At 44.9% G+C, this 24708-nt stretch overlaps 1 protein-coding gene across 21 annotated transcripts in view; it reads right to left on the reverse strand.

The window, feature by feature from the left end:
* Camta1 (calmodulin binding transcription activator 1) overlaps positions 1-24708 on the reverse strand; it is an 847864-nt gene that overhangs the window by 775843 nt on the left and 47313 nt on the right. For 4 of the 21 annotated variants that reach the window (XR_010066430.1, XR_010066432.1, XR_010066431.1 and 1 more), the window contains one exon: positions 1378-1461. The exons of 16 other annotated variants lie outside the window; for them this stretch is intronic. Coding sequence is in view for 1 of the 5 variants with exons in the window: in NM_001195560.1 (NP_001182489.1) it covers positions 1453-1461 (9 nt within the window). In the remaining 4 variants the exon portion in view is untranslated. Of the gene's footprint in view, positions 1-1162; positions 1462-24708 lie in introns of those variants that run through there. One more of the 21 variants, NM_001195560.1, reaches the window with a different exon arrangement.

The raw sequence follows: 24708 nt of genomic DNA on the forward strand, positions 1-24708 counted from the left end.
CCAGCACCTGCCACTCTCTGAGCCCATTGACTCATGTCAGGGCCATTCCTTTGCTGCTGGACACAGCACCCAAAAATAAAAGGACACAACTAAGACGAAAAAGGCTTTGGGGAGAAGGAAAATACTCCTGCACAACTTTGTGTGCAGCACGTTATGATGCGAATTTTTTTTAATCATAAGAATAGTCAAGGTTCGGTCCCTAACTCCCAGGACAGGTGCTGCATAATCACTAGAGACTTTATCTATTTCCATTTCTCAATTCTAGTGTTCTGCAATTCTGTGACAAGATACCCAGCAGGCCAGAGGCAGTGTTGCAGGGATGTAGGTGTAGCAGGCAAAACGAGCTCAGAAGCTCCAAGTGCAAGAGCCCTGTCACCAATGAGCAGCTTCCTGTCCCCTGGGGTTCTAATGAATGATGTAAACGGTCGAGGATATCGATGAAGCTCAGAAAGGACTGAGCTGTGCTGCAGTGTTCGTCTAGAAATTTCAGCTGTGTGCAAGTGAAGTGCATTCCGAGTTAATCTATGCTCCCCAGCCACACTAAAAAATTACATTTGGGGAGTGGTATTTTCTCAGTTCAGAGAATTGAGTATGGTTGTGAGTTTGTTCTGCTTTGCTTTTAAGATAAATGCAAAACAAAAAACAAAAAACAAACCCTACATTAACTTGAACATTAACTGTAAGGGCAAATTGCGTTAATCAACGTGGTACAGGGTCCACCAGAGCTGTCAGATTTCAGCAAAGACAAAAAACACTGAGGATCAGGTAAACCACTGATTTCCCTTATGTTTAAAAGAAGTACATTATTAAGGAATGAAGAAAGGTGAAACTTAATAACTATTATTCTAGCCTCTTAATGACATAAGTTTAAACTTTTTCTTTCAGTAAAACTTGAGAACACAAAACATAATTCAAAATATGGCATTGAAGAGAACAACAATTGAAACTGCTGGTGTTTCTGAGGGGAGGTGTGAGCGAGCTGTGTGAGGATGTGAGGACGGATAATGTGAGCGTGTGTGCATGGGAGGGTGGGATGGGAAGGGAGACTTCAGGCTCCAAGCATGTATATGTGAGCGACATGTAAACATCAGCTAATTCATAGTTTTTGCAAAACATGGACAGAAAAAGAAATACCCTACATGGGGAAATGCACTCATTAAACTTAAATTTTAAAAAGATGAAAACACAGATTACACTTTATTCTTAAAAATCAAAATGAATTTAAATACAGAAAATGAAGACAGCAGTTTGCAACTTTATCACTCAAAAGAGAATCTCTACTTGAGGAAATCAGTGTGCTGCACTTGGAGAGATGAAATGTTACAGCTTGTACACCAAAATTAAAAATGAAATTAAATTAAAAAATGAAATGGTTACCAAGGTAATGCAGGTCAGGGGATCAAAGGTGAAGGGTCACACATTATTAAAAAGAAATCCAAAAGGGCGGCTGCATCATGATCTCTGCAAAACAAAGGAGCTCCAGTAAGTACAAGCAGCATCTCCCAGACAACACGCAAGCTCACGCGGCTCTCCCTGAAACTCAACAGTCGTCCCTGATTCCATGGAGAGCCATTTTTATTCTGGTACAAAACCAAATTTTAATCATATATTACCAAAAGAAAAAGAAAACAAATATTTAACCAATCATATTAAAACCTCAAATATTTCCAACTGAAAGTGGCTAAAAGTACTGGCATTTCATTTCAGTTGGAATCCACACCCTGTTTTCTGGAAACGACAATGTTCGATAAGTTGCCAACATATCAGGAATCTAATTTGGTCACAACATGGTGAGTTGGTTTTCTTTCTTTCTCTCTTTCCTTCTTTCTTTTTTCCTTCTCTTCAAGTAATGAGTTCCAAAATTGAGTTTTTGCAAATTTCTTTCATTTGAAGCAGCTACATAAAATTCCCATTATTGAAACATTTAGTATAACAATGTTCTAGAAGACAGCAATAAAGTTATACATGATTAAAATAAACTGTATAACTATACCTATTAAGTCTGTTCCTATGTTCAACTTGCACTGCACAAGGGAAAGGACATTTTAAGCAAAATAACACTTGCTGTGTCTGTTGGAATCACAGTTAGCATCAGGGCCTGCCATGAGGAAGACCAGGCTCCGTCTCTCACCCAGGACTATACTCTGCTCCACTAACAACCTAACTCATGCCCTACAAGGAACAGGAAAGCCCCGGCTTTGTTTGAAGTTTAACTACCACCTAGTTGTGTCACATCACAAGCTGAGCAGCGACAGGGCAGTAAGTGCTCATTCCCTGAGAACTGACGACCACACCTATCTTCACTTTGGAAATTAAGCCTGGGCAAGTAGTTTCCTCATTTGGGATCCAGGGTCCTTATGCTGACCTGACAATGCCTAAGAAGCTCTGCCAGCCAGCCCCGCCACCTGAGGGGCGAGGAGCAGCTGCCGAGGGAGCTTGGTGTGGGGAGCACTCCTGAGAATCGCATCGTAGCAGCACTCCCACTCTCCCACCTTGGTCTCAGGCTGCCACATCCAGCACTTGAGGTAACCCCATTGAACTCACCTCTCCATACCCTTACACATTAAAACACAGACAACTGTCCAAAAGGACTTGTTAAAAGGAATAAGGTATTCCTTCTAGCGGCTTATGGCAATCAATAAAATAATTTTATGAATGCCAGTTTTGCCTTCCTCTGATTAGGTTTTGTTAAAATAACTGCAGATGGCATGCACTGGATTCCAGTGTGTTAGTGCCTTAAGGCCCCATCTCTAAAACTATTGCTCTCCCTTAAGCTGCACAGCTATGAAAAGTAAACTAACATTCCGTTTGGAACACTCAGCTCACACAGCCTGGCACACACACGTTTGCTGCTGGGAGGCATGCAGGCAACGCTGAACACTGCAGAAGGAATCGATACCCCATCAGAACGATGCACGCGGTGTTTTAGTAGCATCATTATTGAGACCATTTCAGCATGTTTGTAACAAAAGGCAAAAAGCTGGCAGTGTGGCATTAACTCAGGTTTTGCTTTCCTAGACGATCTCATATTAAAAAGAAGCACTAGGACTGTTCAGATCAAGTACTGTGTGTAACACACCCACTATGAAACATCTATTCATAAAACTTTCTTGACAATAAGACGACTTTCAGATGCTTTTTAAAGGTCTTCTAAATCATTCTTAAAATTCCTTACCTTACAGAAACAGCTCCCCCAATTTCTGCCTATTATTCATCAGTCCCAGCCAGAAGTGTTAGGTGCAGACCACCCAAGGCTAATGTGACTTCCACGTTGTCAGATGCTCCCGAGCACATCCTGACCTTCCATGAGTGGAGACCTGTGCTTCCTACCCAGACACATGGCAGTTCTGACAGCCTTTAAATGCAACTGTGCCCTGCTGACAACAATCCAGCTGGTTTTTAAAATAACGATCAATTAAAAATTGTAACCAGTCTTTTGTGGTTTGGGGAGAAGACAAGAAGGAGTTTACTATGATTCTAACAAGAGCCTAAAACAGCACTTAGGAAGGTGAAGGGTCCACACTGCCACTGCCAGCGAAGACCAGCACTAGATTCTGAGATGTGGAGAGCAGCTCTAAGACCACTGAATCTGCTGAGGCCAGCATGGGTTCCCCTCAAGCGGTGCTCCAGACAACAGGTCTGGTGGACACCTACTTGATCCAACACCATTACTCAGGAACAAGCTCTAGGAGGCGCACAACTGCACAGCTACGATCTCCAGCCAAGGAGCTGGTGCTAGTCCACACTGGAGGTAATGTGCTTCCCCTCTGGCCATTCCCAGACCTCAAGCAGCAGTAGACCTCATGAACCAAAATTACCCATCTTCCTTTTCTTCTCCAGAAGCTTCCCTTGCCTTCACTAAAGCCACAGTCAGCTAGTGATGGAGACCTCACCAAAGTAACAGAAAACAGACTTAGGAGTTGCTACAAACTAGAACATACTCCCAGCTAGAGAGCCACAGGAAATTTTTCCATCAACCTGGGACAGAGCTCTAGACCACCTCAGGGAAACTTTACAAAGTTACAGTTTGTCTCTTTCCACAACTAGTAAGAGAATTAAACAGTAAATGTTCAGAACCTCTGACTAGCCTCCAAACACTTCTGTGTATCCTTGATCTAACTCTAGCCACCTCCTGCTAGCAGGATGCCCCGGGGACTCTCAGCCGACTGTCTAGGACATGCTTACAAACAAATTCAATTCCTTTTCTCTACAAATCTATGAGCGAGAGGAGCAGCTCTCTTCTCAGATAGAGCAAAGGCAAGCTAGAGGAAAGAGGTACTGCCATGTTTCCCTTCCATGCTAACTTCTAAAGTAACAGACACAGAAGAACTGGGAAGAAACGGACAATAAAGAACTCATGGAATTCAGGAAAGGGAGGCTATGAGAGGACTGAAGAAGCCCATCAGAACAGAAACCCGGATGTTTGCCTGGCTCTTTGCAAAGTGGCCATTGGCACTGCTGTGCAGGGCTTCCTGCAGCGGCACTGAGCTCAGCCAGCATGTGTACTGATTAACGAGACAGTCAGCAAGACCTGATTAAGGTGACGGGGCAAATGCTGCTGTTGTTAATCTATAAATATAAATACACAAGTCACCGTGCCATTTCGTAGCATCAAAGGGATCTGAGCTATATCCAACTTTTCAGTTAAGCAGAGACTACAATTCTGTTACTAGTTCATGATAAGGTCTGTGTTAGTTTGCCCTGCATGGCAGAAATAGAACCTGCTCCAACAGCAGAAAGAGAAGTGGTTGGCATCCGTGTCTGCAGTCCCCGTGCTCAGGGGCCCTGTGTTTGCACCAACATCACTGTGTCTTCTGGTTTTCCAAATTTTCAAAGCACCAATCTTCTGTTTCATGTCTTTAAGATGAATTAAGATGTCTGCTTTCTCTAAAACTTTCTATAAATAACACCTACAGTCACGGTACTTACTACAGTCAGGACAGAACACCCCACACCTACAGTCACGGTACTTACTACAGTCAGGACAGAACACCCCACGACAATCACTATAGTCTTTTTTTTTTTTTTTTGGAAAAAAGACCTCATTATGTAGCTCTGGCTGTTCTGGAACTCATATACAAACCAGGTAGCTGCATATGCCTCCCACGTCCTGGGATTAAAAGTGTCTGCTATCACACCCTTCCTTTGTGGGAAGTACAGTATACCACACAACCATAACCCCAAAATTAAGCAGGTTGTGGCAAGAGGGTTTAGAGATCTGGGTCAGGATGGATTATGCAATAAGATAAGACAAAGAAATGAGAAAGCAGACAAGAGTAAAGGTAGGATTTAGAGGGAGGCAGAAGAGACATCCTAAGTCATTTTCTTTGAGTAATAAGTGTAACTGTTCCCTCTCCTGGCTTACACTAGTTCACAGAGGATAAAGAGAATGCCAGGGAGGAACTGTGAGAGGAACCAGAGGACTTTTGAGAAATGGCCGTGCCCATGGCATTGAGGCTGCACATGGCAGGTACATACTGTACGATTAACACACACACACACACACACACACACACACACACACACCCCAAGTGTGCAAAGTAGTAGTACATGGTCTCATGTGCAAGAATGAAAGAGTCAACCTCAAAACTTAACATAGAAGAAGAGAGGTTAGCAGAACCTGGGGGTTTCTGGGGGTTCAAGGGAAAGGGGGACAGTGTGCATTCGTCACTCTGAGACGCAGCTGGCCTCAAACTCATGATAATCCTACTACCTCAACCTCCCCAAATACTGAAATGTTACAGACATGAGCTTGGTTAGAAGGAGAAACTTCTAATGTCCTGTAACAGAGGAGTGAATGATGGACAGCAATCTTAATTTCAAAATAACTAGAAAAGATTCTGACTATTCTCAATACACACACACCCTCAAGTTAACAGATATGCCCATCAGTATTTTTTTTGGGGGGGGGGTTCTTTTTTTCGGAGCTGGGGACCGAACCCAGGGCCTTGCGCTTCCTAGGCAAGCGTTCTACCACTGAGTTAAATCCCCAACCCCCATCAGTATTTTTTATTTAGTACATTGAGTAAGTGTATTAAAACACACCGTAATACATCCATAAATATGTAATTACCATGTATCAATGAAAAACAAAAATAGAAGGGCTGGGGAGATGGCCCATGGATAAAGCGCTTGTCACACAACTGTAAGAATCAAATTTGGGAGCCCCAGGAATACAGAAATATACAAGTGGTTGCACCCCCTGTAATTCTACAAGGCATGCTGCAGAAACAGGAAAATTCCCAGAGGCTCGCCAGCTAGCCAGCTGTATGAAGCAATGAATAAAAAATCTTGCGTCAAACAAGGCAGAAGGTAAAGACTTGACACCTGACATTGCCCTCTGATCTACACACATGCCTGTATACAGCCCTCCCTGAAAGACACACCAAACACAATAAGCAATTTGATCAATCAGTATGGGCGCAGCTCAGTTGTTAATATGCTTGTCTAACATGTCCAAACCCTGTGTTTCATCCCCAGAAGCACAGACACGGTGCCGTAGTATATGTCTGTAATCCCCACAGAGGACAGACACAGAAGGATCAGATTTCAAGGTCATCTTCAGCTATGTCACATAGCAAATCCAGGTTAGAAAGGGCTACATGAGACTGTCTATTATTTCCCATATGCCGCTTCCTCAATAAAGAAAGTGACATGAGGATGAGAATGCTGAGTGGGGGCACAGGACACGGATGTAGCCTCACACTGCACTCTAGAAGCCAGGCCATGCTGGAACTTCTGGGCAGGCCCTGGAAGCTACTGCTCCTGAGCTCTTTGCTGTCTATTGACACAGATGCCAAAGAGTTCTCCCTGTTCACACTGTGCAGTTAAATTTCCTTTATCTTGGTCACCTACACTGGCTGCACACCTGAAATCATCCCAGTACCAAAGTCAGATCGGCCTGCCACCTGCCCCCTTTATCCAATGTGGTAAGGGCTGGCAAAACGCACAAGCTCTCCCAAATACAAATGTAAAAGAAGTAAAGAAAAAAGAAAAGAAGGGTTGGGGATTTAGCTCAGTGGTAGAGTGCTTGCCTAGGAAGCGCAAGGCCCTGGGTTCGGTCCCCAGCTCCGAAAAAAAAAAAAAAAAAAAGAACCAAAAAAAAAAAAAAAAAAAAAAAAAGCAGGAAAAAAGAAAAGAAATTCACCACTGCTGGCTTCATCAAATTCCTTGTTTGCAGATTTCCTAGCAACATACATTTTTTAGACTATTTTTTCGGACTGGATAAGACGTTACCATCTAAACCATCCATCACCTGTAAACAGTATCGCAAGCCAACAGCAGGAGACTGCAATTCTAAACACCAAACAAGTAACTAAGGAGCCTGCCTTCCTGGCAGGTTCAATTGAGTCCGGGTAGTCATAGCCCTTCCTCTGGAATGGACCCAGGGAGGCTGAACCTACTGACCTCATGCGGTAACAAGCCATTAAGTGACAAAGCTGCTGAAATGTTAAGTTTGAAAGAAAATTCAAGATTGGAGAGAGAGAGCTCTGTAAGTGAAATGCTTGTCATTCAAGCATGAAGACCCATGTTCAGATGGCAAGAACCCACGTAAAGCAGGTGTAGAAACTCATGTCTGTAATCCCAGGTGTGGGAACACACATCTATAATCCCAGGTATGGGAACACACATCTGTAATCCCAGGTATGGGAGCACATGTCTGTAATCCCAGGTATGGGAACACACATCTGTAATCCCAGGTATGGGAACACACATCTGTAATCCCAGGTATGGGAGCACACATCTGTAATCCCAGGTATGGGAGCACACATCTGTAATCCCAGGTATGGGAGCACATGTCTGTAATCCCAGGTATGGGAGCACATGTCTGTAATCCCAGGTATGGGAGCACATGTCTGTAATCCCAGGTATGGGAGCACATGTCTGTAATCCCAGGTATGGGAGCACATGTCTGTAATCCCAGTGTTCCAAAAGCAAGACAGAAGAAGAGATAGACAGGACAGTCCCCAGGAGCTTAGCTACACAGAGACAGGGCAGGAGTCATCTAAACACTCCAAACACTGTCTGGTGCCACAAGCTTGTTATTTTTAAAGAAAGAAAATTCAAACACAGCTTATTAGTGGTTTCTCTCTACCAAGGCTTAAAGCTTTAAGGTGCCTAAAAATGCCTTTAAGTTTTTAAAAACCCAAGAGGATTGTGTATGAAGTGGAGTGGAGGAGGAAAGGGCAGGGTAGAAGATAGAAACTGAAAAGGAAAAGCAACAAAATTACTTTCTGAAAATGTCATATGGAAACCTATGACTATAGAGGCTTCCTAAAATCTATCTTATGCATACGTACAAAGTGGTAAAATAGATTTGCCTTACAATGGGCCAGTAATGCCCCTACTAGATACTAGAGGCTAATTTAAAACAAAAACAAACAAACAAACAAAACCAGCCCGGGAACAGGTTACTTTGGGGGGAGTTGGAGATGAGTGAGATCCCCAAGACCCGCAACCACGCAGGCTACTGCCAATGTTGTTGGGTTACCTTCCAGACTCGCTAACTTCCAGACCATATAGATGAAGACAGCACATACTTGACTGTATAAAGAGGTTTCAATCTAGTACTGACGTGGAAGCATTAGCTCTACTGGCTAACTTCCATCACGCTGGAAGGTGCTTTGCAGGCTACCAGAGGAGGAAGTAACCCACCTTACTCAGCTCTGACCCTGCAAGCTACAGTAAAGACCAGCCTGGTGGGCACTGCTGCAGCAGTGCCCTTATCTGGCACTGTTATGAGGCCCGAGAACCTCTGGCTACACAGATTATAGATCCCAGGAGGGAACGCACTATTACTCTACTAAATAAAGATGGGTATTAAACCAACTCCTAGTGAGTTAACATCAGACCCATAGACTTAAGTCATTCTCAATCCTCATGAGAGATATATGTAAATGATGATTAACACGGAGACCCACAACTGGCCATGGAGCAGAAAATCAGAGACCGGAGAGTAGTAAGCCCTCAATGGACATACGTATGTACTCCCTCCTCAGAAATCACTGAGGGGGTGGGGGAGGAGGAGTGTGAGAGGCAGAGGCAGGGATGGCTACAAGGGAAACAGCAGGGTACCTGCTCCTAGGAAGTCGCAGCAGTTGTCCCAGCATAGTAAGACCTAAGCGAGCCAAAGCCACATGGAATCCCAGCATGGAGAGAGGAGCAAGGCATGGAGTTTCATCCTTTGCTGGGAAGCTACTGGCAGCAGTCGGCTGCTCGGAGAGGAGGGGTCAGTTTCTCTACAGTCACAGCCCCTGGTTGATGATATGTCACACATCAAGAATATTTGGGGGGTTGGGGATTTAGCTCAGTGGTAGAGCGCTTGCCTAGCAAGCGCAAGGCCCTGGGTTCGGTCCCCAGCTCTGAAAAAAAAAAAAAGGAAAAAAAAAAAAGAATATTTGGGCAATACAAAATGGCAGTAGGAATGGGGGTGACAAAGATTCCTCCTGGATCATTTTCTCAAATAAAATTGATTTAGAAAGGAAAGGTAGATCTGGGAAGAACTGGGAGAATGAAGGTGACTGATCAAAAACACATATGAAATTCTCAAAGACTATTTTTTAAGTCTTTAAAAGACAAAGAACAGTACTACACATATGGGTACTGCCAGCTATACAACTTCCAGACTCATGGACTCTCTGCCTTGTGTAGCTGAACCTGGATTAAAGCAGGAAACTCGGCCGTTTCTTCCTTTTGTGACCTTGGGATATTACTTCATTTTCAACTATGCCTTATATTCTTCATTTATAACATAAAGTATTACCCCTGCAGCCATCACAAGGTTGCTGTGAGAAGTAGCTCAAGTGATAAAAGCACCATGAGGACCCAAGCGGAGGATAGTACATGTTCGCTCTGTGCCCTCTAACATCTTCTGATCTGACTCCCCAGCTTACAAGGGACAACTCGTGGGGGACGGAGGATACAGAATCAGGATGGCAAATCTTAAAGTTGGAATTCAAGGTACATAACTCAAACTCTGAAGGGCTGGTCTATGGGAGTCTTCTCCATGCCCAACTGGTTCACACACTCCACAGGGCACTGCAGTGCAGGACGCCAATTCTGTACTCAGTAAGGAAACCAGTGGGGCATCAAGAAGGCTTAGTGCACTTCTAGACTTGACACTGATCCTCTCACTGAACTTTAAAACGCACACAGGAAAGGACGCAGACTTCAAGCCATGGGTTAAAAACTGTGTATCCAAGAACCGTTGGTTCACTAAAACTGTGGATCCAGAAACTGTTGGGTAGCTAAAAGTGAAGAGTGTTTGTTTTCTGACAAAAGTAGCCCAGAGGCAAACATTTATCAAGCACGCCCACCTTGGGGCAGACTGCAGAAGCAGGTAACAAGGATGGATACACGAAAAGGAGCAGAGACAAGGTCCTAGCTTCATCTCCCATAGTGATCCAGGAACTGCTCAGACCGAGATCCAGAAATGTCAGACAACATGGGTATACTGAAAAATGTGGGACACTAAACACTCCCGCTAGGGCATTTCGGGGACCCTGCAGGCAGGGGAACTAGAAAGATCTGAGGGAAACAGTGGAGAGGGTGAGCACCGATCCAAGCAGGTAGAGCCGCAGAAGAGCTAGGAAGGCAGAGGCAGCCAGGCCTGGGGAAGGTGTGAGCTAAGTCCTGAAGAAAACGCAGTCTAAAGACGACTCTGGATGAAGACAAAACTAAAGGCTGGGCTACAGTAGACACGGGGTCTAAAGAGCCCTCAAGACAGTCTAGGGCCAAGGGTCCTTCCGGTCCGGAGGGAGTGGTGGGCATAAAGAAAGGGAAGAGCCAGGAAAACTGAGCCCTGTGCAATACAGAGCAAAAGAGGGGAAGTGCTCCAAATGACCCTCAGTGAGAGCTAACAATGGCCATACAGTGGATAGATCTGGCTGATCTAATAACAGCAGGTCACAGTGCGTGTGGAGAACAGGTATCTCTGACCTAATTTGGTAAGAATGGTTCTTTTCTTTTCAGCCATCCACAACCCCGTCTAGCCATGAGGAAAGTCAACAAACAAAACCTAAACCTGACATCACACAAAATATTTCTCCTGTTAAAGTCAACACCACTAAGACAAATAGGTGACAGTTGAATGAAGTCTAAGAAGAGATGACAGCTAGATAGTGTGGCATACCAGACTGGTCCTGGAACAGCAAAGAGGGGGACAGAGGGTGAAGGAAGTGTGCAGCACAGGTTCTGACGGCAGCAACTCACTGGGGACCACGGAGCCAGTGCACACTAACCAGAGCCAGACACAGGGCACAGAGCTCAGGAACATTCTACAACTCTTTATGGAAAAGGTTTGTCTTAAACCTGACCCTAAGATCCAACTAGAGCTGGAGGCTGAGGTTCTCTTTTCTGAACAGGACTCAGGAGGAAACTGCTAGCTCTATTTCAACAACTAAGCAGGAGGCTCCACCAGAACTCCAGGGGAGACCTCAGGGAGGTAGCTCTGCTGTAGATATCAGTAGAGTCCTTGGCAAACTGAGATTATGCAAGGCAGGAATAAGAAGGAGTGTCAGACAAAGAAAGGGATCTCCCAGTAAGCATATCACCAGCATAGCACTATAGAGAGGAGGATGGTGGAGGGGGAAGGAGGAAAGAAGACCCAACTCATAAAGCAGACAGGAGAACGACAGCTGTCAAGGCTGACTGGTAAGGAGATGCTGGCCAAGGAGTACAGACTTCCAGCTGTAAAAGGAATGAGCTCGGGAACTCAATGCCCATCCTGCCAGCACCAGTTAACAACACTGCACTGCTTATTTTAAATGTGCTAAAAGTCACCTCCCCAACAGACACAGCAGATGTGGTCCAGCACGCAGGTGTGGTCTAGCACATGTTGACTCTGCTGGTCATTACACACTATACACCGAGCCTTCACACCTTGGCCTTCCATAGACACAGCACATATCAATTATGCATATGTGCCACACCCTTTACAATCAGCGTCATTCATACAATCGATGTTCTTGTCCTCTTTATGACCCCTTTTTTTACCAAAGGCATCTTATTTGCATAAAAGATGGAACTAGTCTACTTGGCTCTCTTTTTTGGGGTGGAGGGAGGCAGCAAGTAATGTCCACGTTTAATAGTACCCGACAAAAGGCATAAAGCCAGGACCTGAGAAAATTCTGTCTTTAAATTCAGGAAGAATTAAAATTTAAAGAAGAAAGTAAGAGGAGCATCCAGCAAACCACTCAGGAGCAGGGAGGACTGGTGTGAGCTGTGGAGCACTCCGTGTTCGGAACTGGGCGGCTGCTGCTGGAGTTGAAGTGATGCTGGTGGCAATATTGTTATCCGTGCTGATGTTATTGTTGTTACAGTTAAGACCCAAGTTTGCTACATAGCCCAGGTTGGCCTAGAACTCACAGCAATCCTCCTACCTCCACCTCCTCTGTGACGGGATCACAGGTATAAAACACATGCCTTACTTCTTAGAACTCTGGATCACTAATGATCCAAGAAAGAAGGCACTACAGAGGGGCTGGAGAGATGGCTCAGTGGTTAAGAGCACTGACTGCTCTTCCAGAGGTCCTGAGTTCAATTCCCAGCAACCACATGGTGGCTCACACCCATCTGTAATGGGATCCAATGCCCTCTTCGGTTGTGTCAGCAACAGGATGCTCATAAACATTAAATAAATAAAATATTGAAAGAAAGAACGAACTAGAGAATAACGGAAGCTAAGTTCAAAGTAAAGAAAAAGAAAAAGTTTCGATCTCAAACTTGCAAACCCATGTTTACAGCAGCATTATAAAAACCATACAGAGGCCACATTGCTATCTACATAATGGAATGTCATTCAGTTTTTAAAAGGAAGGAGACTGGAGAGAGGCCTCAGAAGAGTACAAATTGCTCTTGTAGAAGCAACTTGGGTTCAAATCCCAACACCCCGTACAGCAAGTAGCTCGACCACCTCTAAGTCCAGTTGTGGGGGTGCTGCTGCTCTCTGCTGGCCTCTGCGGATCACCTGAACCCCTGTGCACATACCAATAGTCAGATGGTTCAAAATAAAAGTACGTGGCTAAAAGAGAAAAAGACATCTTTAAAGCCAGGAGGGTAAGGGATGCTAACATACGCTACAAGGTGGAGAAAATTGGAGAGCAGTATACCAGTCACACACAGAAGGACAACACTGCCTGACTCCCTTTACAAAGCCACTCTAACAGCAAATGCACAGATGACAGAATAGAAGGTGTCAGGGACAGAATGGAATGTGTCGTGAGGACAAGTTTCAGTTTCTGAAGCCGGCTGATGATGGTGGTTGCACAATGCAAATGAACTTTAAACTACTGTACTATACACAGAAACAGGTAAGACACTAGATTTTCTGTGGTACAGACGTAAAGAGCACCAAAGCAGCTCTCAGGTCATCGTGATCTTCACTGTAAAACAGAACTCAGAGCAGGAGTCCACGGATGAGAGCGTGCTATAAGCAGAGAGATTGTGGGCGCTGGTTCCTCCCTCATACCCTTCACAAGCCAGACTAGACCAAGAACATTCCTTCAGCTGTCACAGCAAGACCTAACAATATTTGTGATGTAAGAAAAGCAACGAAGTGACAGCTACAGAAACAAAGGTAGAAACTATCCAGTCCTCTTGTCAGTGGCAAGACCTTCTTTGAATTCAGTTCTCCTCAACAATGCCCAGTTCCAAAGATTACTTGAGTTCACTTACTGGACTCAGAACTCATTCAAACACAGGTGTCTACTGTAAAGCCGCGCTCTGCTCTTGACAGACATCGAAGCAGGGCGGCCAGTGATTTTCTTTCTGTTAGAATGAAGGGGAGGGTCACTATGTAAGGAAAGAAAACTGTGACAGCAACATGAAGTCCAGAGTGAACAGATCACAGACGACAGTCTACACAGAGCCCAGGACTTCACAGCAGCACATGGGACTCAGTATTTCAAGTCAACTGGGAAAAATCAACAACTCAGCACAGGAGCAGTCTGGGAGGAAAATGAAATTACAACTCTCCCTCACCCTGCTCATGTGGCTTCTCAAGACTTTAGGTGCATTAAACATCTAAGGAGAAAGCAAAAGGAATCTGGAGAGACGATCCAATTACAACTACAAGGAAGTACTTTCTGTTAGATTCCAAAGCCAGAAAAAGCCAAAGTTAGTGTGCACTGCTCACAGGGCTGGCACCTAGCACACTCAGAAAGCTAGCAATTAACTACAGGTGCTTAGTGCAAGAAACACACACACACACACACACACACACACACACTTCTTGATGAAAAACACTTAGAAAGCAAGGACAGTGGGAGGAAAGATGAAGAACCAACTTAAGACAAAAAAAGAGTAAAAGAAGTGAAAATAATTTTTTAAAAATAAGATCAAGTTACACAAGCAGTCCCAAAATGCTAAGTCACAAGAACATACAAACAGCTAAAATAAAAAGGAAGCAAGGAGCCAGGCACATACCTATAACTCCAGCTCCTGGGAAACTGAGGCAGGAGGTTGTGAGTTCAAGTCCAGCCTGAGCTATACAGAGGGACCCTATCTTCTGGTAACAAAGGAAGTAGGAGTTTCTCACCCACAGACTGCAAGATTCCTGAGGGAGAGCACCAACTGGGTCTGAGGACAGGTGGAACATGTACTCTCATATCTGACTCCTGAGTTAAATTTTTACATGGCAAATGTTTATCCTTTGACAAGCACATCTGTCCTGAGAACTACAGAAGTATGCAAAAATATGTGAACCAGAATGTTAAGTATGCTATTTTAAAAAGGCTCAGCTATATTAAACATCGAAGGCTAAAAACCAAACCAAAATGATGTAAGAACAAAATAGGGATTGCGAAGTTTTTGTGGATGGATACCCTTGTTCTGCAGTTATGCATATTCATAACCACACATATGGAGCAACATGGAAAATGGCCACAATGTTCTGTGTTATAAGGAGAAAACAATCAAGAAAGAGGTAAGTGTGTGTGTGTGTGTGTGTGTATGTGTGTGCGCGTGTGCGCGTACACACACACATGGCTTGCGCAACAGAGGAGTACACGGGATTTGCTCAAGCATCACTTAAACCTCCACGAGTATTACTATGGTTTGGAAATGTTTCAAACTATCCCCAAAAGCTCTGTATCACAAGTCTGGCCCTCGGGGGTAAAGGTGTGTAACCTCTGTGAAGTGCGGCCTAGAAAAAAGTCTTTAGATTAGAGCCGGAGAAGTCCTTGGAGCAACAGTCAACATGCCTACGAAAAGACCCTGGTGGGTTCTTGGACTAGCCTGGCCTCTCTTATTTGGAGACACAATTTCTCCCTCCACGTGTACTCCTGAAATCAATCATTAGACTCTCACTAAAGGCTAGGCCAGTAAGCCACCTGACCTTAAACTATAGCGTCCAAAACTGTTAAGTTAAAAAATTCTTACTGTAAAGTTCCTAGCCTTAGGCGTTTTACTATAATAACAGAAAATTAGAACAACACAACGGCCATCTTCTAAGAAGTACAATCATAGGAGAAAGGGTCAGCTTTTAAATCTCGACATTTCTATGGTGCTAGGATTTTTTAATGATGATTTATTTACTACCTCCAGTTAATCACATATATAAGTGGTCTTACATAATGAAATGTAATAAAGCAATTTCAGGAGGTAAAGATATATAATCTGTGGCAAAGAATAGACTGACAAGTGTTCCCTTTTGCACAGCATGGAGTCTTCCAAATATCCGATCTTCTTAGCTGTGACTCACTAGTCTTTACATGAACACCGAAGTCTCCCAGCCTAGAGTATCCTGCATGAGCAGTCGGAGGCAGACGGTTCTGAGCTTCAGTGAAGTCACGTGGAACACCGGGTGGTCTTCACATGAAAAGCATCGCAAATAAAAGACAATCCTCCTCAAGCTTGCCAACATTCAGAAAAACTATGGCCTTCCAAGCAAAGAACACCCACAAGGCTGGCCTCAGCAAAGGCCTATGAAGATATGCACTACAGACACAGACTATTAACCGAGCCAAAGAGTGACTTCACTAGAGTCACTACAGCTCAGTCGCAGTGAAACCAGTTTAACTGCCACAGGCATGTATGCACAAGCACACACAGACACGCGCAAAGCAGAAAACACAATGGGCCATGTGAGTTATAAAGACCCTCAGCATGTAAAAGCAGTTTTATTTTTAGATGACTGAAGAGCCGCCTCTCTGCTGGGCACGGCCCTCAAGGAGCATTCGGCTGCACGATCTGGGCATCTCACAGGAGCGTCTGACAGCAAGATAAAGCCGGGGCCATGAAATACAAATGTCTGAAGAACCCAGGGCACAAATGGACACTTAGATCCACTCAGAGCAAAGACAGTTACACTCTTCTTAAGTTTATTACATTACTGTGCGTATGATGCAGCAGGGACAAGGATGTGGGGTCGGGTCTCACCTTCCCCTTTCCCTTCATGGGTGCTGGGATTGAACTGTCATGATGCTCCCACGCCAAGTGTTTTACCGGCTGACACACCTTGCTGGCTCCTGACCGTCATTTGCATTTCAGTCATCAGTACTAATATCCCTACAACAGCATGTCCATTCACAACTGTTCCTTCTTTCTCTGCATCTCCTTCCTTCCTGTTTCCTGGGACCAAGTATTATTAATTGTTCCCACAACTGCCTACAGGGCACTGCAACACACAAGGCTCTCCTGAGCCCTGGGAACAGTGAGCGTGACCCCTGCTGATATCTCCCTGCTACTCAGGATGCTGAGTCCACCTCGCAGCCACCTCCCCACATTTCTGTGGCTCTCCCTAATGGGCTCTTAATTTGTACTCCCACTGTACTGAACAGGTTACCTATTGTCTGTTTCCGCCTTCAGAAGTGAGTTGGTGGTTTGTATATCACAAAGGCTCCGAATAGTACCTAGCCTACAGAGGTTCCTCTCCTATCTGTACAAGAAAAAGAAAACACAGGCTTTGTCCCATAGAGCCTGCAGAGCCTTGGTCTGCACTCTTGTCATTTCCTTGCCACTAGCTCCCTTTGTAACTGGTTCAGTTTTATTTGCTCTTCATCTCCAAATCCAAATTATTCCTCTTCCTCCTCTTCTTCCTCTACTTCCTCCTCCTCCTCCTCTTTTTTAATGGCTTGAACAAGTAATTTATAGTCACTTCAGGTCACTGAAAACCCAGCATCACACCCTGAAATGATTGGAGTGGAAACTTGGGACATCAACAGCTCCCACCCTTCCTAGGCCATACTCATCCTACATCAGGGCTAGTGGCGTCTACATCTAAACCCTATCCCCAGCTGTGTCCAGGCATATCTAGTTTCAATGCTGCCACCTTGGTACCAGCATGCCAGTGTCCCCTGGATCCCTGCAAATCTATCCCACAGTGTCTGGAAGCCAATCAAGTGGCAGTGAAGCACCTACAGCAGACCTCCATCATAGGGACCTGCTGTAGGACATCCCGCTTCCTCGGCTAGCCTAAGGCCAGGAGCTGCTGACCATCCTGCCACAGTCAACTCAGTTCTAGTCTCTAACCTCCTGTGCTCCCAACTTGCCGGCATGGGACAGGCTCTCCTGCACTGTAGGCCTGCCTCTCCACAAGCTTCCTCTATCTGGATCAGTCATCTCACAGAAACTAACGCCTCACATTTTCAATTCAGTCATCTCACAGAAACTAACGCCTCACATTTTCAATGGCTTCGCATTGCTCTGAATGGCTTTCTAAATACATGTCTACTCTCTGATGACCCTCTCAGTGGTGACTGTATCTTATCAGACATATACCTCTCCAGAGACCAGTCAATACTGGTCACATTACTGGCTGGCCCGTGTTAACAGGCTTCATTCACCTCTACTACAGCTATATTCAGTGTCTGCTCTGTCTGCTCTTGGAGATCCAGTCTGGCACATATAGAGCACGTTACTCAATTACTACGTAATGCCTGGGGTCGTCACAGTCCTATCTGCCCAGGAGAGGACATCCATTGTACCCACTTGCCATCCTGAAGGTCTAGCCTTCTGGGGGCCCATGCGATTAGTGTGCTGCTCTTCCACAGCCAGCTCTTCAACATCAGTGGCTTCTCCAACATCCAAGCTCCTACAGCAGGTGCAGCCACTCTGCCTTGTAGCTTCGAGCGTGTGGCACATGGCCGGAAATACTCAGCAGCATGTGTCTAGGGACCTCTCTGCCATACGGTAAACTAGAGTCCTGCACGCGGGGCATGATGGGAATCTCTGTGGGGCTCATCAGCTGCTCACGCATGTGCCACTCCTCGTACTCTTCAGTCAGCTTCTCTTATAACTAAGCAGTCCTTGGCACTTCAGTCCCTCGTTACAGCTAGTAATCCTTATAATACATTCTCCTTTAAGTTTATTAGTTTTTCTTCCTTGGCTGGATCCAGACTGACTGGAATCTGAAACTGGATGCAGTGCAAGACCGGAGTCACATTTTGCTTTATCCCCTGAGTTACCAATTAACCAAAAATTCTTTTTGGTTATTTACTCACAAATTTACTTCTTTATTTTTGCAATGCTAAAGATCAAACATGAGCCTCATGCATGCTAGACTAGGTTCCATAAATGAGCTTCATTTCCTGCAGTGTATCCTTTCTCTGCTGCTCTGCAGGACACCTATGTGACCAGTCCAGTTTCTGTGGCAGTCTGTGTGGATCTCTTTAGAGATCACTGTGTCCAGTGGTCTACTGTTCACCTTACGAGATCATATTTTCACTAGTTTACATCTAGTCCTGCTATCCTGGAGCATACATCTATATACTTTGTTCTTCAAAATTAGCTTGGCCTAGCCTTTTATATCTCCACATATATTTGAACATCCATTTGTCAATTTGAACCACTCCATTCTCCTCCAAAAAGTCTGATAACATTGCCTGACACTACGTCAAATGCATAGAGTTTGCAAACAATCAACATCTTTAAAAAGTAAATTTTCTAATTAATGAATATGGTATATCCTGCTGTTTGCTTCTCTGACACAGACTGTACTGTTTCAAAGTTTTTTTTAAATAATGCGCTTTCCTACTATGGCAAATGACTGGCTTTACTACACTTTCTGTTAGTTATCTGTGTAGAACTACAGTTGTAACTGGAGCTAATTAGTAATAATTATGTATTACTGGTGTTATAAAGATACAGTCAAACATATATATTCAAATAGACATATTCCTGCCATTGTAACTGCTAAATTCTTCTCTTCGTGTTCTGAACTGAGGGAACCTTCCAGTAACGTAGGAGCGGCCATGCTGACAAGGAGTAACAAGTTTTCCCACCAGGCTGGAGAGGAGGCTGCCCCTCACATTACCCTGAGGCCCGAGGGCAGCCTGGCTCAGCAATTTGTATGTGCTAACACTACCACAGCGTCGGGCTTCACTCTGTTAAAGCAGTGATCAAGACCAATCAATGTTTTGAATATTGAATCTGTCTCTTACTAAGTCTGATAGTCTAACTTTAGTGTTTTGAATTTTTCAAGACTTATTTATAGAACGTCAGCGCTAGTGAACGTTCTTATGCACCTGAGGAAAGCTCACAGCCCACAGCTCACGGAGCAGTGTTTAACCGTGCCTCACTGCTCCATCTTGGCCCTTCTTCCTCTCAGCGCAGCGCTTCCCGGTCCCACTGTGTCTAACTAACCTGCTGATAAACCCGTTCCCTGAGACCCGGGTCCTCACAGACCTTCATTATCTCAGGAGTCTCTGCATCCTCACAGACTGTCACTACCCAGTAACAAACTCCACTAATCTGTAAATTTCTCATTCTGTCCCCCTTTAAACCAGGGTTTGATGAGCAGAATTCCCCCATGGCAGTTTACCTGCTCTGTAACGACCTGAACCACCCTGTCTTTCCGACCACCTGACCCGGAACATTTACACAAATCTGCTTTCAATTTTGCTCCCATTTCTGTGTGTTCACCGGGAATGAGGACCTCCTACCAACAAAACCAAACCCACCCCATCCCAACGGCCTTTTGTTTACATTCTGCAGGCTTCCCTTCTGGCACTTTATCAATTTTGGGAAGCAAGAGGAACAAAGGAAGGCCAAAGAGCTCAGCAGGTTACCCTGCAAGGATAACAGCCTGAGGGGATTCCAGGAATCCCTGAGGGAGAGGGAGAGAACCAACTGGCTAAAAGTGGCTCTCTAACACACACTCTCGGGCACACACAAGTCTCAATATTCGATGAGTCCTTCCCTTCTTTGCACTAAAAGATAAAAAAGAAATAGTAAACGTCTGCCAAATATGTACCAAAATCTTCTCAGTTGCATTTAAATTTTATGGACTTTTTAGCGCATAGAAAATCTAAATTTACATGTAGTCGAATTGATTTTTTTTTGCTAGTCAAACTGATCAGCCTTTTCTTTCTAGTTCTGGCCTTATGACTGCAATGGCCTTTAGCATTTCGACAATATGCAAATACTGACTCATATTTTCTTCTAGTATTTTTAGCACTTGAACTTTTATATTTAATTTTTAGATTTATCTTGCCATAGATATGAGACAATGACTTAACAGTTTTAAGGGGTAAGCCAACTAACTGTTCTAAATTCAATTAAATAACTTTCCAGCCCTTCCTCAAGATAGTACTGGTATCATACACAAAATTTAAAAATACATGGGCTGCAAATAAACGACTCCTGCAGCCTGGCACCACTCATCAATACTGCAAACTCTCCCCGCTTCTCTATACTCCCTTGTATTACAACAGGGACCTAGAGGCTGCTTTTGCTAAAAGCACTATCCCTTGGCTCGGGTACACCCACAGGACAAAAGCAGACGTCTTTGCCTTTGCCTTACATCTTCCTTGCTGTGTGTCAGAATGCTACTCAAGTCTTCGGCAGACACACTGATCACTTGAGAAACACTTGTCTGAAGATGGCAACCCTCCCCATCAAGGCTAGGTGCACAAAGGTCTGAGTAAGGGGTTTCCAAGGTTTGAAGAGATATGATGCTCAGAACACAGCGGTGTGATCGTGAGTGCATACGATCAGTTGAAATCCCCCAGAAAGCAGTAGCCCTCTTGTCCATGGCTGCACGTGGCCGAGCAGGCTGCAGTTTGATCACAACAGCCTGACTCAGCATGTTTCTCACGCCCACCTCTGCTCCTTCCCTATGTGAACCTCATGATCCACTGAGTCCCGAAGACAAGGCTGAGAATGCTCAGCACCCTGCCCTCCCTGATGGCTGCACAGAACATCCATTCCTTTGCTATTTCGTGGTCTCACCTTCTGTGGCTGTGAGGCCCCTTCTGCCTACAACAGTAAAGATTCCATAACTCCTCAGGCCTCATCTTCAGCTGAACTTCCTCAGTAAGGTCATTTTCTTCCCAACCCTTCAGCTACCAGGTCCCAGTCTCCTTCACTTTCTGGCTCTAGTTCTCCTCCTGAACCTCTTTCTTTGCCCATTCACCTGACTCTTCCAAGAAAGCTCAACCAGTACTCTTGTCTTCCTTGGCTTTTCCCTGCACCTGCCGTCTATAGCTGACTGTCCCAAGAGCGTCTGCTCCAGGGTCCCGCATATGCTGCAGGCTCCACTAGAAAATATGAACTTGACATGCTGAACCTGCAGTGTATTCTGTTCTTTGTGGACCATTTCACTCCAGCCACATGCTCCAAGTCTCCTCTCCTCTGCCAGCAGAAATTCAAATTTAACTCACTAAGGCATAAAAAGGATATTTTAGGCTGAAAATATAAATTCTAAAATCCTTTATCTTCCTATAAGCAAAGTCTCTACCAGAGTTCTCCAAATAACTCAATTGTCGTTAACCCCTTCCCCTGTGATATCTCAAACTGTCTCAGGCGAGAAGACAACACATGCCACAGGCCCTCATATCTCTACAATGCCTAGAAACAGTGCCAAACAAATTGCTATAGTTTGGAGCCCTCACCTAAATTCTAGCTTTTCTTCACACATCTCTCTAGAGCAGTGGTTCTCAACCTTCCTAATACTGGGACATTAATACAGTTCCTCTTGCTGTGGTGACCCCAAACATAAAATTATATTCACTGCTACTTCACAAGTGCAATTTTGCCACTGTTATGAATCACAATGTAAATATCTGATATTCAGGATATCTGATATGTGACCCCTGTGAAAGGGGCCATGACCCACAGGTTGAAAAGATGAAGACCTAATTAGCTACTGACTGAAACCTTACCTCAGTGATTAAATGTTCTTGCCTCAATATGAGTGTAGAGCCAACCCACCAGCACCCAGTGCTCAGGCCGCTCTTCTTCCACCCCTTGTATCTGCAGTAAAACCATGTTTGCTTGCTGATCCTGCCTGCTTGGTAAACTCCTAACACCTTCAAAATGTACTCCAGTACTTTGCGGCCATAGTGTCTTTCTTCTTGGTAACTTTCCACCTATACCCCTCCTTCACCGTAGCTCCCTGCCCTGTTGGGGGGCAGACACGGGCCCACTCTGCCCTACGGCAAAACCTCACTGCTGTGCTCCCTCAACAGTCTGCCCTGCTGCTTTAACAACTGTGCTGAGCAGTTTCTTCTACAGAAGTACACAGCAGGCACTCAAACCTACCACTAAAACAGATTAACAGATATGGGGCTTAAGAACACTTATCAAAAGACTGCTTAATGGAAAAAGCAGGAAAATAACATTTGACTCAAATCACAGAATTGGAAGAAACTCATTATGCAAAAAAAAAGTAGCCCTGAAGTTTTACAAACCGTTCAGGGGTGCGGTATGCTTTATCACCCTACACTCAGGGCATGCAGAGCCGGCTCACTGAGCAGCCACAGTGCCTTCTCTGTCCTGACCCAGGAGTGTTACAAGCCCCCGTCCTTCCGTCCTTCCGTCCTTCCGTCCTTCCGTCCTTCCGTCCTTCCGAGTGGTGCGGCAGTGAGCAAACACAGCTCGGCCTCTAACTGTGGCCCAGCTGTGGCCCTGGACACCACAGCAACACATGTTGCAGCTCACTGTGCATGAAGAGCAGAAAAGGGAGACTTCCAGCAAGTGCGGAGGATGAGAACATTCTAACTCCTCAGATTATCAGACTTTGATACAGGATTCTGATAACTCTACAGTCTCTACTGTCACGTACAAAAATCCTTCAACACAGAGCTTACGGCCAAGAGTACAGTGACAAACTGACAACTCCATCTACTGAACTAGCTCTAGAACTTAGGTTCCTCTCGTCACAGTTCCTTCCCTCCAGCTCTCTACAGACTCTGGTAAGAAGCAATTACTAACCTCAAACCCAAACTTGGAAACAGAGCCCCTAAACCTCTGAACTGTAGACAGCAAGTAACACTGGCTGGACTACAAACTACCTGCCACCACTGCACACTACCTGTCACCACACTGGACACTATGTGCCACCACTGGGCTGCAAATTTTTCTTTTCTGTTTCCTGCAGACCATTTTCAGAAGATAGGCTGGTCACAAAGCAAACACTGTAGACCCCACCCAAGGAGCCTTTCCCGAGCACACCTCTGCCAAGGCACAAGGCACAGCGCAACTTCAGCAGTGCTTGCCTCGCTGCACTTCACCTGTAGCCATTGTCTAAGTAGCAGCTTTACCAAGATGCTATTCACATACCTTAAAGCACACCCACTTAGGAGTATTCTTAGAATATTCACCAAGTTATGCAATCATCACTATATAAGCTTTTAGCACAAAAGATATGGGGAATCTAGGACTCCCTTCCATGGATTTACACTAGACTTAAAAGACAGCCATGGAGCTGAAGCCCAAGCAGCTAAAGGTGGGGACACCAGAAATGCTTTCCGTGCTTTCCCAGGAGTTGGGAACAGACACGACAGGGGTAGAAGGTCACCCACCTGTTCACTGGCTTTTCGTCACAACAAGCTTTTCTCCTCAGTGGCCAGGCTTGCCAACCAACAGCAGCTGGCCACCACCACAGCTCGGCAGCAAGCCTAAGGAAACGGTAGCTAACTCTCTCAACAGACTGAGGGCTGCGCCCATGCTAGCTAGCAGCTGCTTATGCTGGCTCCCCTTGCAGGTGCTTCAGGGGAGATGGTGTAGTGACTTCCTGAGCCTCACCTTCCTCCTCGCCAGCTTATTCCTGTCATAAACACTTCCTTGTTCTACAGCACTCGTGGTGGGTCCACTTCCCCTAGTGAATCCTGATGGCCACTACTCACCTGCTAACTTCAGAACTGACTCGGGCAACTGTGAGACTCTTCTTTTTTTTTTCTTTCTTTTTTCTTTTTTTCGGAGCTGGGGACTGAACCCAGGGCCTTGCACTTGCTAGGCAAGCGCTCTACCACTAAGCTAAATCCCCAACCCCTGTGAGACTCTTCTGTGTGCAGCTATGTTCTGCCATCTATTTTAAACCATGTACCATTTTAATGACCTAACTATTAAAATGTTATATGCAAACTAGAAATCCTATAAATCCTAAGTATAACTGTGTTTATATAGATGTATCGCACCAATGCCCATAAAACAAAATACTACCAGCAGCCCAAAAGCAGTCTACATCCTCCTTTTCCAAAGGCAGCTATGTCTCACCCCAAATCCATAATTCCTTTCACCTATTTTCAAACGTTTTTAACTTATGTATGGAATCATACAGTGTTTCATTCTGAGGGCCTGGCTTTCTTTGCATCAACAACTGTGCTTGTTAAAGCACTCACTTCATTTCTCGGAGGACGCAGAAGTCCACTCATTCTCCTGCCTTACAGCTTTGCCATACATCAGCGCACTACACCAACTTTGTATTGTTGCATTGTTAAGTCTGGGGCTGCTTTCAGACTGTGAGCACCAGGCATACAGTTCCTGAGA

The sequence above is a fragment of the Rattus norvegicus genome, chromosome 5 (genome assembly GCF_036323735.1).
Source record: "Rattus norvegicus strain BN/NHsdMcwi chromosome 5, GRCr8, whole genome shotgun sequence".
In the NCBI taxonomy this organism is placed as follows: Eukaryota; Metazoa; Chordata; class Mammalia; order Rodentia; family Muridae; genus Rattus; species Rattus norvegicus.